General features: G+C 34.5%; 1 protein-coding gene across 1 annotated transcript in view; it reads right to left on the reverse strand.

The window, feature by feature from the left end:
* The window catches only part of LOC120284099, a 32,972-nt gene extending 19,606 nt beyond the window's left edge, over positions 1-13,366 (reverse strand). Inside the window, exons 1-11 of the mRNA XM_039290904.1 lie at positions 12,858-13,366; positions 11,199-11,604; positions 11,034-11,105; positions 10,860-10,922; positions 9,093-9,305; positions 6,633-7,214; positions 4,148-4,894; positions 2,972-3,256; positions 1,697-1,852; positions 639-1,078; positions 5-421 (exon numbers count right to left, since the gene is read on the reverse strand). Coding sequence (XP_039146838.1) covers positions 5-421; positions 639-1,078; positions 1,697-1,852; positions 2,972-3,256; positions 4,148-4,894; positions 6,633-7,214; positions 9,093-9,305; positions 10,860-10,922; positions 11,034-11,105; positions 11,199-11,604; positions 12,858-13,234 — 3,758 coding nt within the window. The 5' untranslated portion in view covers positions 13,235-13,366. The remainder of the gene's footprint in view (positions 1-4; positions 422-638; positions 1,079-1,696; positions 1,853-2,971; positions 3,257-4,147; positions 4,895-6,632; positions 7,215-9,092; positions 9,306-10,859; positions 10,923-11,033; positions 11,106-11,198; positions 11,605-12,857) is intronic.
* Positions 13,367-14,006: the final 640 nt, after the last annotated feature.

The following is a 14,006-nucleotide window of genomic DNA, read 5'->3' on the forward strand; positions in this document are numbered from 1 at the left end:
TAACATGTTCTTACATTGAAGCACTTCTTCAATAGCTGCTTTAACGTCAAGATCTTCAAAATCATCCCAATGGTATCCCTTTACATTTGACACAAGAGCATTTTCAGTGGTTGATGTCATGTTTTGGCAAACACTTCCTCCTAAATTTACATCCGATATGTGCCGCTCAGTATTAAGGTCATATGGGAATGCATTGTCATGGTTTTTGTGTTTTTCATTTAAGTATCTAGCATAGCGTTCACCAAGAATATTGCAGACTCTCATCATAGCTTTCCTAACATTTGCATCAGTTCTCATCATAGCCATTCTTCTTCGGCAGGTAACTGGAAGAGCTGGAAGACCAGAAATTGAATTCCAATCAACTCGATGAGACCTTGCCCCAAGAATTGCACGTTGCCTTGCATACTGCATAATTAGTTGCCTGAAATAGATCACATCCAAAAAATGTGAAAATCAAAAGAGGGAAATAACTTATGCATACCATGATAGTAGAAAGAAAAGAAGAATTGAAGATGTGAATAAATGGAAATTAGTCCAATAGATTATTTGAGTTTTCAGTAATAAATGCAAATAAAAGACAGTTATTTTGGAAGCTAATTTAGAAGGAAAACATAATTCTAAATTCATTCATGGCATACCTATCTGTATTGTCAGTCCATGCAAACTTCTTTCGACGCAATGGTTTAAACCTAGAAAAGGCACACTCCCCGATAAAATTACAATTGGCTGTATCTTCATTATGTTGTTCAGTTTCTTTGGCAGCAGCAACCATACCGTCATCATTATATCTTCCAGTGCAAAATTCAATGTTCTCACTGCTATTATAAGCAACAGAATCTGCTGTTATTGTTTGTGTTACAACAACAGATACACTAGGATCTATTGATAAACTAGACTCTCTAGCTTCATCATCAGAACAAGTCTGCCCATATGAACCATCTAGTGAATTTTGTTTTCTTTTGCGAGCATTTTGCTCAGAACTGTTTTCATCTTCAAAGTTTCCCTGAACTTTGCGTTTTGTTCTCCTCCGATATTTGTTAAGATGGGAGAGCCTTTTGTCATAGGAGACTCGAAGAACCTGCAAGCAATTACAACTTTTCAAGTTGATGCACATTTACATAGACAAATATCTAACACAAAAGGAAAAGACATATAGATGATTGATCCCATGTGAAAATGGAGAAGAACAGGAAAATCCTTAAATGTTTTCAAGAGACATTAGCCAGGCAGACAAGCTTTGTTGATTATTTTGCAATCGAACATTGAACACAAATGAACAAGTGAAGGTCCTTAAACAAGTTTTATACGAGGAGATCAAAGAGTTTGGACAAAGAAGAAACTCATTGAAAACTCAAAAGTAAAAGCAACCAACCACACAGCTGGTGCAGATTGGTGTGCAAAGTGAAAAGAAGTCAATAACACTGGTCAATGAGTGCTAGAATTAGCCATATTAAATTGCCTATTACTTGGAAGCAAATTATCACACAAAAAGATAAATGAGCACATACATGCAAGTTAATTAGCATGCCTATAACATAAACCAATTTAATGTAAAGCAAGTTGACAAAAATCTAGAGTAGAAATCATATGCAAAGAATTGAGCACATATATAAAATCACTTACTCAGCAAGAGATACAACTATGAACTCAACAAATAACAGGTGAAAAATTTAATGGACCAAACTACACGGCTAACCTGTTCCAGTGTTAGATTCAGCTCCTTGGCAATTTTAATGCATTCATTAAATGGAATTTTCTTCTGCGGGTTATCATGTGCCATGCATTTGAACAGCTCCACACGTTGCTCAACAGTCATTACTCGAACTGAAGCCCATGAACGAGAACTGAAAACCTGTATCATAATTATTACTAGACATCTCCAAGCAATGGCTCATACTCCACTAGATTTGGTTCTATAATATTCAACCTTTAGCCAAAAGAGGGTAGAATAGTACATGCAGGATAAATCATATAATATGAATAAACATAATAATGAATGGTCTTACAGTGAAATCATGGAAGTCCTTAGACATACAAGTGTAGTACTCCCTCTGGTCCTATTTACATGTCCTCTTCTAGAAGCTTTCTTTGTTCTTTTTAAAAAATCTACCCTTTATCTTTAATGTATTTCTACACTTTCCAAAATTCTTTTGGAAAAAGTAAAACACTATTTTAAGAGATGAAATAAAAGATATAATTAAAAGAGAGAGAATAATGGAACCTTTACTGATTTTTAAATAAGGGTAATTTTGGAAAGCTGATACATGTTTATAAATTTACGTTTTAAACAACTTTCTTAAATGGGTGTGAATTAGTTAAAGTGGACATATAAACTGGACCGGAGGAAGTATTTAATTTGAGGAATGGCTAAAAGGAGAGAGAAGAAAAAAGGCAGAAGAACAGTATTCGCCAACTTTGTGCCATAAGCAAATATATAATGGCAACAATTTTAAAAAAAAAATATCGAATTGTTTTTAGTTTCATTAGGGATTTTAAGTAACTTTCAAGTGTCAGCATTCGGACATCTCGCTAGAAAAGGAAATAATATGAAAGGAAACATGATAAACACAAAATTAAAGGAACAAACCACAAGATGAAAACAATTTTATCAGAAACAGAACTATAATAAAGGATGTTTGAGATATCTGTCCAGAGTGCTGGAATAAAAAATTACAAACAAAGGAGAAGGGGCACTGGCTGTAAAACAGATCATATAGCAAAAAGTAAAACTAATGATAGGCTCTTCAAAGAGCATAGTGTAGTTGGAAATCAAAGTCAGGATATAGGAGAGACATTTAGAAGTAGGAATATGAATTATTATAATTAGAAAAACATGTTACTCTTGGTATTATAATTACCTACGAAGAGGCACCGCAATAGCTAATATTTCTTTTCCATTTAATGAAGTAAAAGATGCATTGCAGACCACTCATTAGGGAACAATTAAAGTAGATAAATAAAGAAAACAAACCTCAGGAACAGTAGAACCTGGGAATGCATGTTTTGCACTTTCTGGATCAGCAGTGGCATAGCAATATTCTAGTGTTTCCCAATATGAATCAACAGTGTCTTGTTTTGTTAGGACAAACTCATGCCGAAGTTTAAGATGGAGATCAAATGCACAACTATTTGAAGAAGAAAGACTTTTAGGAAAAGGCTCTTCAACATAAGGTTTAAGCTCCAATGCATGTGTAAGGACAGCATGAGGAAGCATTTTGTCATCCTCTTCTGCCTGCTCTGGTACTAGCTGGAGCAACTGCAACATTGAATCAAAGAACTAATTCACTTCAAATTTTTCATCTAACAATGATATAGGGCAATGTGGCCTTCGCTGTATCAACAGCTAGGATTACAATTCAACATAAATATGCATGCCTTCAGGCACCTTAAAAGATTTGGGTTGCTATTAGGAATAAAAGAAGATTGTTAGGTCATCATATATAATTCATGTACAAATAAAATTTCCCCATATCAAATGCAAATGTAAGTATTAAAACATATTGCTAAATAGGCTACTGGATTTTCTCAAAATTAACAGCACATGGTAGTTTGGTCACAATCCTCATATGCCGAAGGTAAATTTATTTTGTTATACAACAAACTTCAGGTTCATGGTTGACTAATCACATCCTTTATAGAAATGAAAAGGTTCTCTGACAGAGAACTAAATGAAAGCCTTGGTTGACAGTGTGTGTAGGTATTACACAAAAAAGTCCAAATGATTACCTCATAAGCAAAGAAAAAGAGAGAACTAGTTCAAAGGAATTTGCTCCAATTCAAATAGCTATTTTGAAATAAATGTATTCCACATGGAAGCTGGAAAAAGAAGTATACTGCAGGTACTGAAACATGGAAGGGACTAAATGGAATGAACAATTGGTTATGTACTACTTTAAAACTAAAAGAGATAGAAAAGAACATCTGACAAACAAAACATACATTATTTCTAAAATAAATGAACTGCAACAGGGTATAATTTGTTGTTTTAATTTCAATTCTCAAAACAAACAGAGAAAGCTTGCATGAACTTATAACACAAAAAATTTACAGTGAAAGAATAGTTGCAGTAAACTTAGACATATTGATAATGCAGTGAAGTGATATATGTTATGCAAATCAAAAGAAGTACCATCCAATAGATTACTACCTTTAGCCTCCGCAAAATATCAATTAAACATGAAAGCCGTCCAGTTGCATTGGTATCCATAAGCTGCTTATATTCCTGAGGAGTAAGATCAGAAAGCCTCATTCCAAGTTTGCAGTTCATTACCAAGTTATCGAATTGCTTTGCAGATCCCACAACTTGTAAGAACAGTTCCAAAGGCATTGCCTTAACAGCTGCATCAAGTGCAAACAATTGACAAGTGTCAACGGAACCATTCAGGCCATAATCGTACTTTCTGGAGTCAAAATTATCCTGCATAGTCAAGTAACCCCAAAGGAAGCAATGAAGGAGCTTTGCTCGAATCATCTTTGCTTGCACAAATCCATTCGCAAGCATAATTTCAGACTTCAACTGAGCATTGGTGTCACGCCTCAAATGACTTGAAAGTCTCTTTACACTGTTTAATACGGTTGCAGGTTCATTTTTTGATGAACTAATTGAAGCCCTACTCCGGACCATGGTATCAAATGTTCTTTGCTTTTTATGAATTTGATCCAAAAGTTCCTTGGACAAGTTACCAATGGAAGGATGCAGAATCACCTCGGTCTTCCGACTTTGATTACAGTTTGACACCACAGGAATGATAACTCTAGCGCATTTACATAAACCTTCCGCCTGAAGTTTATTCAAGGTACGAGTTAAAGTTTTGCGGTCCATTGATGTGGTCTTGTCTTTCTCAAGTCCCTCAAGCCACTTATGGAGTTCGACAGTCAAAAGGAATTTCTCATTCTGCAAGAAAAGCTTAAAAAAAATTAGGTAACTAAAAAGGCAAATCTAACATTTTTTTATAGTATAGGCATGAATGCAATATGATTATGAGTGGTCAAACAAGGAGGGCGGCATAAATACCCCTCCAAGTCTCTGATGACAATCTGAGCATGGCAATGTATTTAATCTCAGGTCCATTATCCAAAGCAGTTCAAATATTTAGAGGAATGCGAGAGCAGCAAAAGCACCAGGCTTACTTCCCTAACTGACAAATGGGGGTGGACTTTGTCCATTGGCAATCAAGAAATATGTCTTTCCCAAAGAATATAGAGCATGGAAGAATAGGAAAGAACAACATTCAAAGGAAATATACAATCAAAGGGGAAAGCCTTTAATATTAATCCTCATGAACTTTTAAATTGATAAACATTTTAATTTTTTTAAAGCATAGATATATCCCTGGAAAATAGTTTAAGTAATTCCCTATCAAGAAGAATACCATAAGTTTTCCATAAGATCAAGGCACATTAATTTCAACCAATGAGTTCTCCAAGTGAACAAATAAAAAATCCCCCAAATCCTATAACATCATATCTTAACCAACAGAAAGGCCAACCATATCTACTTATATGCCCGGGAGGGGTAAAGCTTATCTCAGGAAAAATCCTATCATTTATTCTCTAACGTTTTATTTTGAAACTCTTTGGATCGGCTTTGAACAAAATATTGAAGATGAAATATCACAAATGCACCATCTCCATAAAGGAGAGTTGGTATTAAAAAACATTCATTCCACCTATTGTATAAGATTTAATTTACTCTTAAATAGGTCTATTGGATCCATTTACCAAGATAAACAAATTCAAACACTTCAAATGAACTCATATTTAATCAAACTCAATTTGCGCCCAATGCCTAATAGTCAAACTTAATTTGCGCCCAATGCCTAATAATAAACCTTATTGCCTCAATTGAGACACTAAATTGTACAACTGGATGATTGTACATCAAATTAAACATGAAATTAAGAAATAAAGTTTAGCCTAGTTTAAGCTAATGCAAAAACGAGGCACCCTAGATATGCGTAAAAACCATCCACTTAAATCAATGTCCAAGTTTACCTCTCAGAAAGGTCAAATGACTCAAATCAAAGTCATATGATATACTCAGCATATAACAAACCAATTAGTGAATAGCAGCATCAGAGCATGAAAACAAAAGCAGTATCAAACAAATTTAAGTTACCACAAATCTTAAATTAATCCATGGAATTGCATCATGATTACCAAATTTATGCTTGTTGACTAAGGTTCCTGCGTCTATCAATTACCTAATGAAAATTCCCTGCAGAAATATACGACTTCAGAATTCCTACCATTATCAGCACCAAGGAAAAAACAAAGTATCATGACTAGTGCTCCAGAGAATGAAGAGAACTAGTTTATAGATTTGAATCTGAGTATAAAATATTACAGTCCAAAACAAAGAAAAGAACAATCACATATTGCCAAGCAAAATGTAATTTTAAAAACAGAGAGAGAGAGAGCTAAATGCAAAAGGGAAAGGATTTCAATTCAATATTGTAAGCACCATTTTCTCAAATAAACAAGTTCAACAAAGAAATTTTCGGAAAGAATCACCTAGACAGTATCAGTAGTTGATGATTAATCTATAAAGCTCAAAACAACAAGACAAAAGCAAATTAAGAAAGATGACTAATAAAAACAAAAATTATCACATTGAGGGTAAGCTTAACAACCTTTAATCTTTCAAGAATCCTTTGTTCCCTTTGGACACCACTCACAGTTGAAGCAATACATGGGTACGTCTGTGATGTTTGGAGCTTTGCTGGTGCAGAAGTTGAAATAAGCTTCTCATGAAGATCTGTCTTGGAGTTGGGCGCACATTCAGTGATGCCATTTTCAACAAAATGATTGTCATCAAGAATCTCCTGGTTCAGCTGCTTTTGATTATCCTTATCAAATACAGAAACCTGGCTATTGTCCCTCTCAGCAGAGCAGAGAAGTGGCATTTCAGATATCATTCGGCCTTTATCAGTTGGTGATAAGTCATTTTCGCAACAATCTGGGGTTTTGGTGATCCAAGATAATTGGCCATGTGAGCTTAATTCATTAGAATGATTCAAATACTCACTTCCATCGGCAGTCTCTACACATTTGTTTGGAAAAGCTTCAGAACTTTGGTAATTTCTAGATGTCCAAACTCGATATTGCTTTGTCCTTTTATTCAATTCTGCAGTCATATTCATTCTGTATCTTGAACACATGTCAGCAACTCTGGAGAGTGCCAACTTTCCACTGAGGCCAACTCGCCTACTAATCTGCAAACAAAGATAATATTTGAAACATACCAGTTAGATGCTTTGATATGCTTACCTGGATGCAGTACACAAATGCATTGACCATTAAATTATCAACCTGAAAAAGCCATTGTCATGGAACAGAAATGCCCAATTTGAATGTATAATCATCATTAAAACTGAATAACTAATACTCTAGTGAAACAACTATCCAAAAACAAGTTAAATCTTCCACAACACCATATCTCAAAGATAAACTACCCAATCTACCAGCAAGAGTAAAAAGCATCATAATGAGGCCTCGTTGAAAATCCGCTAAGGAGACTTCTTTTTGTTACATCTAACAGCTAAATGAAGTTGGATCTCCTCAATGCTCTACATCAATCATTACAAGTAAATGTGGTATTAAAAGGTTTTAACCTGTTCAGAGCACCAGACAAGGTACTGCTGAACCTGCTGTCAAGTATAAAATGCACAAAAAATTGCAAAGTTACATGCAACTGGAGTTGCATGGATTTGAAAATTTTATAATAACAGTTCTGTGTCTGCATCAGGAGATGTGCAAATACAGACTTAGACATTTTGTGTTTAATTGGCAGGATAAGGAAATTCAGGTATCACTAATGAACCAACAAGGAAGAACCAAATGCAAACATAGTGAGTTGTAATGGAAAATATAATCAGGATTACAACACATGCCTATTTTGAGCATAACTCAACATCAGGGTTTTGAAGGATATTTGTTGTTTCCAAATGCATTGCTATACTGAAATGGTTGAGCAAACAAATACTGGATTTTGCTTTTATTACCATATTTGGAAATTTGGATAACCCAATACAGCCAACCAAGCACACCCTAAATTGAGGTGTTACAAATCAGCAAGCCTTGGGTGACTGATAACACAATTTACTTTACAATTGTTCTTTCCCAGCCTCAGATTGAAAAGAATTTGACTGACATATGATTGTTTAATGCATAGGATACCCCTTTTTTAAGAATTAATTGATGACACAAAAAGCCTATAGCTAGATACAAATTCACTTTGAGATACTGTTGCCTCTTTCCTCCAAAGAAAAAAATGATGAGAGATGAAAGATTAGGAGAGATTTTGCCCAAAGGCATCTATAAGAACATCTTCTCCAATTCAAGTTTAAAACCTTGCTTTTAGTAAAAACAAATAAGAAAAAAATAATAAATAAATATTCTCATCTCCACTCTTCAACGCAATCCATATTATCATGAATCGAATATAATTAAGTAGATTATGACAGATAATTTTATAATTTAGCTATTAAAAAAACATCCCAAACAGATCATGATAATATTGGTAGCATTTCTCACCCATTATACTTGCCAAGAATATTCTATGATAGCCTAATTTCTGCAATAGTAAACCTAGATTCTAGCACAAAATTGATTTAAATATCTCCATTTAGAATGCTTCAATGAGGTAAATTCTCATAAGAAAAATAACTACTTAACCTCAAAATGGGCTTTGATACTCTCTAAAAGAGAAGAAATAAAAACAAGAAATTCAAACCATTCAGTACCAATAAATAATTTCACACTTGTATGTTTGTTGGTTTTGTAGATGCTGACTCTTAAGCTTACACTCTGATGTCCATATAAAAGGCAACCAACCGCCGTTATTAAATAAAGCAACACTTAGTTGAAACGTGAAATATTCTAACTAAATTTCCATTAAATAAACTTACAAATGGTGGATAATGTATAATTAATAAATGCTACAAATACGGATACTCAAGAAAGCATGCCCAAATTAAGAATTTGTTGATGGTCAGGTTTTCTACAAAATGCATATTATATAAATGAGACAACAGAATAACTGCATATTAAATAGGACAATGCAAAACTATTATGTAGCTCAGACCAAATACCTCAGTAATGGTCATTCCTTTAGGTCCTTCCGCGTCAATCAAGTCATATATTTGATTTTCCAATGGAAGCTCAACTAGCAGGTCATTAATTTGGCCTCTTTTTCCATGTCTCAATGAGAGCTCAGACTCAAAAACACTGTAACCACATATCGCTGACTTTTGATGGAAACTTTCAGGATCAAATTTTGCCAATAAGCGCAAACAGTTTGTATCCTACAAATAAGACAATGCAATTGCTAATGGAAACTGCTAAGCTCCAAAAGAATAAAAGAGACATTGAAGTAAACAGGGAATATAATTTTATTTTAACAAGTTTTAGATGCAAACCAAACATATGATCTGGACCCAACTGAACCCAAAACCTTGAGCTTACATGATAAAAAGCCAACACTTATTTATTTGTATGCATTAGATTTATTCAAATTCATATTCACCAAATTAACTGTTGTCGAACTATTAGTTCCTCTAATAGTATCCATATTTACTGACATAACCAATGTGAGACTATTAGTTACTCTAATAGCAAGGACATGCAACATAATAGATGGAAGAAATTACAGCACTACCAAGAACCAAAGAATATGTTCAGTTTAACATTGACGTTAATGTGGGGCTCTTAATTTTCTAATGCCATGATTTATGCGTACTTCTGAAAGTCATGCTTCAATGGGCATGCGTCTATATTGGTTTCTACCAATTCGATTAAATCAACAATTTCAGTCTACAAACTTAGATAAATTGGCTATAAATATGTTAATTAATCAATCAAAATGTAATTAATATAATTAGTTAAGAACTGAGTAGTGCTCATTAAGAAATAATTTATTGGTAATTTAGATTTAAGAAAATTCATGTCACTCTTTCACATAATTATACAATGGGTTTAGTCAACCAGCTTGCATCTTCAATTAATTCTAACGTTGATTAAACATTACTACAGATACTGACTTTAAATGGACCAATCAGTCAAGGACTTAATATAAATCAAAATAAATGAAGACACAAGTTTGTTACCATCATTTCAAATGTATGAGAAATTATTAGCTATTACCTATTCCTGTCTGGCCAATTCACAAAGCAATTAGATTTTCTCATTTCATTACATGTCCCCTTAAAATGATGAGTTGTAAACAAGTTGAATGGCACCAATAATCAAGATAAGCAAGAAAAAAGAGCAAAATGAAATTATCAGTACCATTCTTCCATAAGCAAATGATGCAACGTCAATTTCTTGTTTCTTCCGAAAGCTTAGATATTCTTTCCTGATATTTATTAGTTCTTTGATTTCTGATTCATGTGATCTATGACCATCACAAGCCTTTTAACGGCCTATGCTGAATTCATCTTATATACAGTCCAAAGCATGGTAATTTGATTTTTCAAAGTTTTCTTAAAATCTTTAAGTTTTCAAGCTCTAGGTATACTGGCTTCACTACTGGGAAATTGTGTAGCAAAAACTAAAATTTTGAATCGTATAAATACATTTTAACATGAAGCAAATGCTCAATATTCTCCTCTATCTTAAACAGTTTGCTTTTGTAAGAAACAGCTATAACATCAAGCAGCAGCATCAAAATTAAGCCTTTAATAAAGATAAAAAGCTTCCAACTCAAAAACAAATACCAAAAGGAGTGCAACAAATCCCACTGCATGGATGAAACATAAAATACAATCCTCATATTAACAGTAGGAGATCAAATAAAATCAGAAAGTCAACATGCAATACATGTTGTGTAATTCTGTATCCACAGGAAATGCTTCTCCTACCTTGCCATTAATTTTTGCAAGAAATTCTTCCACAATACCAGCATCTTTGAGCCTATTGAGGATCTACCAATGCATCACATGACATACAATATGAAAAGATAAAGATTAAATTTCAATGAAACAAATACAGATCAAAGTACCAAATTTTCACCATTAATCAACTGAATCACTTACATTTCTCCAAGCTCTGTGGCCCTTTTTCAACCTATAACCAAGAACCTGTTTTATATCTGAGACAACAAGTACCTTTGAAGCAAGTAACATTTACAGAAACAGAATCAATAGAAGAAATCATATAAAGAGAGAGGATAAATTTACAGAGGCATAATATGTCTTAACCTTTTCATCTGCGCCCTCAAGTTTATCACAGATTAATTTCATTGCTGGCAGAAAATCTTCTATGTGGATATCCTCAAGATATTCTCCAGAAGCATTATTTTCAGTTAATGAATTTGCATATAAATTGCAAGGATTTGCCAACATATCTGGTCTTGAAATTTCAATTCTTCGTTGAGAACCCAAGTTTGCATGTTTAGCATAACGACACAAATGTATTAAATTAGTATGCACAATCTGTGTACATTTTGAACCAAGTTCCCCATCAATCCCTGATTCTTTCATCTTTAAAAGTGTTGATTGTCTAGTGATCAATTTATGACACTCAAGACCCCTCACAAGATAAAAGATGTTGTTCCCCTTCATGCCAAATTCTTTAGCAAGGTCATTCTGGGTTAATCCACTAGTTCTGCAAAGGAGGGAACTAATAAGCAAAGGAATACATATTTGATATAGGAAAAATAAAATAAAGTTAAACAAAACTACCATTAAAAGATAAGTACGGATACCAATTGCCAAATGCAAAGAGATTGACTACAAAGGTTTGTGGTCTATCAACTAAATATAATTTACCAGGTCACTAGCTGAAAAACAACATAATAGCAGAAATATCAGCTACTGATTAGCCAGCCCTGAGAAAAATATTATACCAGAGCAACAATAGGTGATAAAAATTTGATACAACTAATCATCAACTGCAACTTGGTTTTCTCAAAATGTCGGAAGCACATCCTACGTGAACACTAACTATCAGTTTAAGGTTACAGTAACTCCTAAGCCAGTATATCATACTGTTGTTCCAGTACATCGGATTTAGCTTCATGTTTCCAAACCAAAAAGGGCCATAACCTAAGCAATAAAAATGCTTTTAAAAATAAGACTGAAATCAGAAGTATAATGATTGGAACAATTTGATACATTGAAACTTTAACACATGCAAACACATATCAATTGCACAGTACTTTAATGTAATTATCCATTAGCACAGTCTAGTATATTAAAAAAATTCCTAGCCAATTACGATGTTATGTGACCTAAGCACTGATTAGTGTCATTTCAAGAAATGATTAATAAAAAAAATCCTATGCAAGAATTACACCAATAAGGGATTTTACACCTTCAACTGCTTATGCAGAGTTAGTGGCAATACAGGAAGGTATAATACCAACAAACTAGAAAGTTAAGAGCCCTAAAGATGTAGATTACAAAATTAAAATGGTACACTTATCCAATAATATCTTGTATTTTACTTTTAATTCAGAGTGGACAGCATGATCAACAGGATAATCGTTCATGATCATTCATGAATACTAGCAGCCAACAAGCTCAAGTATAAATATTACAACTTTTGCATTGCTTCCCTCTCGCATTCAAGCTAGGCCGTGATAGGTAAAGGAAGCAAAAGTCAGGAAGCTCACAATTTAGTCAAGTACATGAACCAGTTTTAATTCTTAAATAAACTTGGTCAAATCAATAGACACCCACAAAACTAACTGCCCCCACCAACCATCAAAATGAATCAACCTGAGAATTTCTAAATCAAACAACCGATACTTAATACTTTCCTAATAAACAGACCAATGTGAATCAACAAGCATAATAAATCACCAACAAATCACAGAGTTGCCCCATTGCACAATGCTAATGACATCACACACCAACCTGGCAAGAGCCAACCGCTCAAGCACCCGCTTTTTCTCTGCAGAGAGCTCGCCATCAGCTGCTTTCAGATCATAAATTCCAAGAAAATTTTCCCTGAGATGCTCCTCCGCGACGATCTTCAACCCCAACCTCTCCGCCTCATCAAAGGATCTCAGGAAATTATCTGAAGGTACCAGAAAGGATCCATCGGAGGCCTCAAAGCGGAGAGCCGGGTGGAAGAGGAGGCGTGACCATAAGGCAGTCTTGACGGCATCGCAAAGAGGGAGACCAGCAGAGGATAGCGATGCCTGAAGAGCTGGCCAGAGGTCGGTGAGCGGGATTCCAGCGGAGCCCCGGATGCAGACCTCCTCAAGCGTGGAGGCAAGGATTGAATCCATGGGACATTGGTTGCGCCAGAGAAGTAGAGGTTTGAGGGATTGGAGTTGGGTTAGGGTTTTGGAGACAAGGGCGGGAAGCCAGCGAGCAGAGGATGACGACGACAGCGAGAGCGAAAGACGGGGGAATTGGGTCGAAGCGGAAGGCCTTGTTAACTCGAAGTTGGAGTGGTTGTGGGCCCGATCCCAGAATAAACAATGGGCCAGCCGCCGATACCGGCCTTTTTCACGGATCATGAGTGTTGCTTCAACATCCAAATTTTGACATTTAGTTATTTTTTTAATAATTAATAAGGAAATAAAATATAATTACACATATTATTTTTATCTTAAAAAAATATGAAATAGTGTCATTTAAACTTATCTATATATATATATACTTAATTCTATAAATCCCCTAAAAACTTTCATTCCTAAATTTTTATTTTGAATAAAACATTTAGCGATTTTTTTATTAGATAACAAGTCATATCGTGCTTCTACTCTCTAAAGACTTTAAACATATAACTTGCTTGACTTGGTTCAAAAATCACATGTCCATTCAAGCGATGAACAGTAACTTGCATGGACGAGTGAGAAGAATCCATATTAGAGGAAACCAAAGGGACAGAAGTAGTGGTCGAATCTGGTGTAGCGGAGTCGGTGGTAGAGGAGGCCATTTAAAAAAAGAGGAAAAAGGTTACGGCAAAAGAACCTATCTCTGATACCATGTAGTTTTTTGAGAAAAGGATTATACACTTCTTGATTTCATTGATAGACCGAATAGGTCTTATAT

Source organism: Dioscorea cayenensis, chromosome 19 (genome assembly GCF_009730915.1).
Source record: "Dioscorea cayenensis subsp. rotundata cultivar TDr96_F1 chromosome 19, TDr96_F1_v2_PseudoChromosome.rev07_lg8_w22 25.fasta, whole genome shotgun sequence".
Lineage (NCBI taxonomy): Eukaryota > Viridiplantae > Streptophyta > Magnoliopsida > Dioscoreales > Dioscoreaceae > Dioscorea > Dioscorea cayenensis.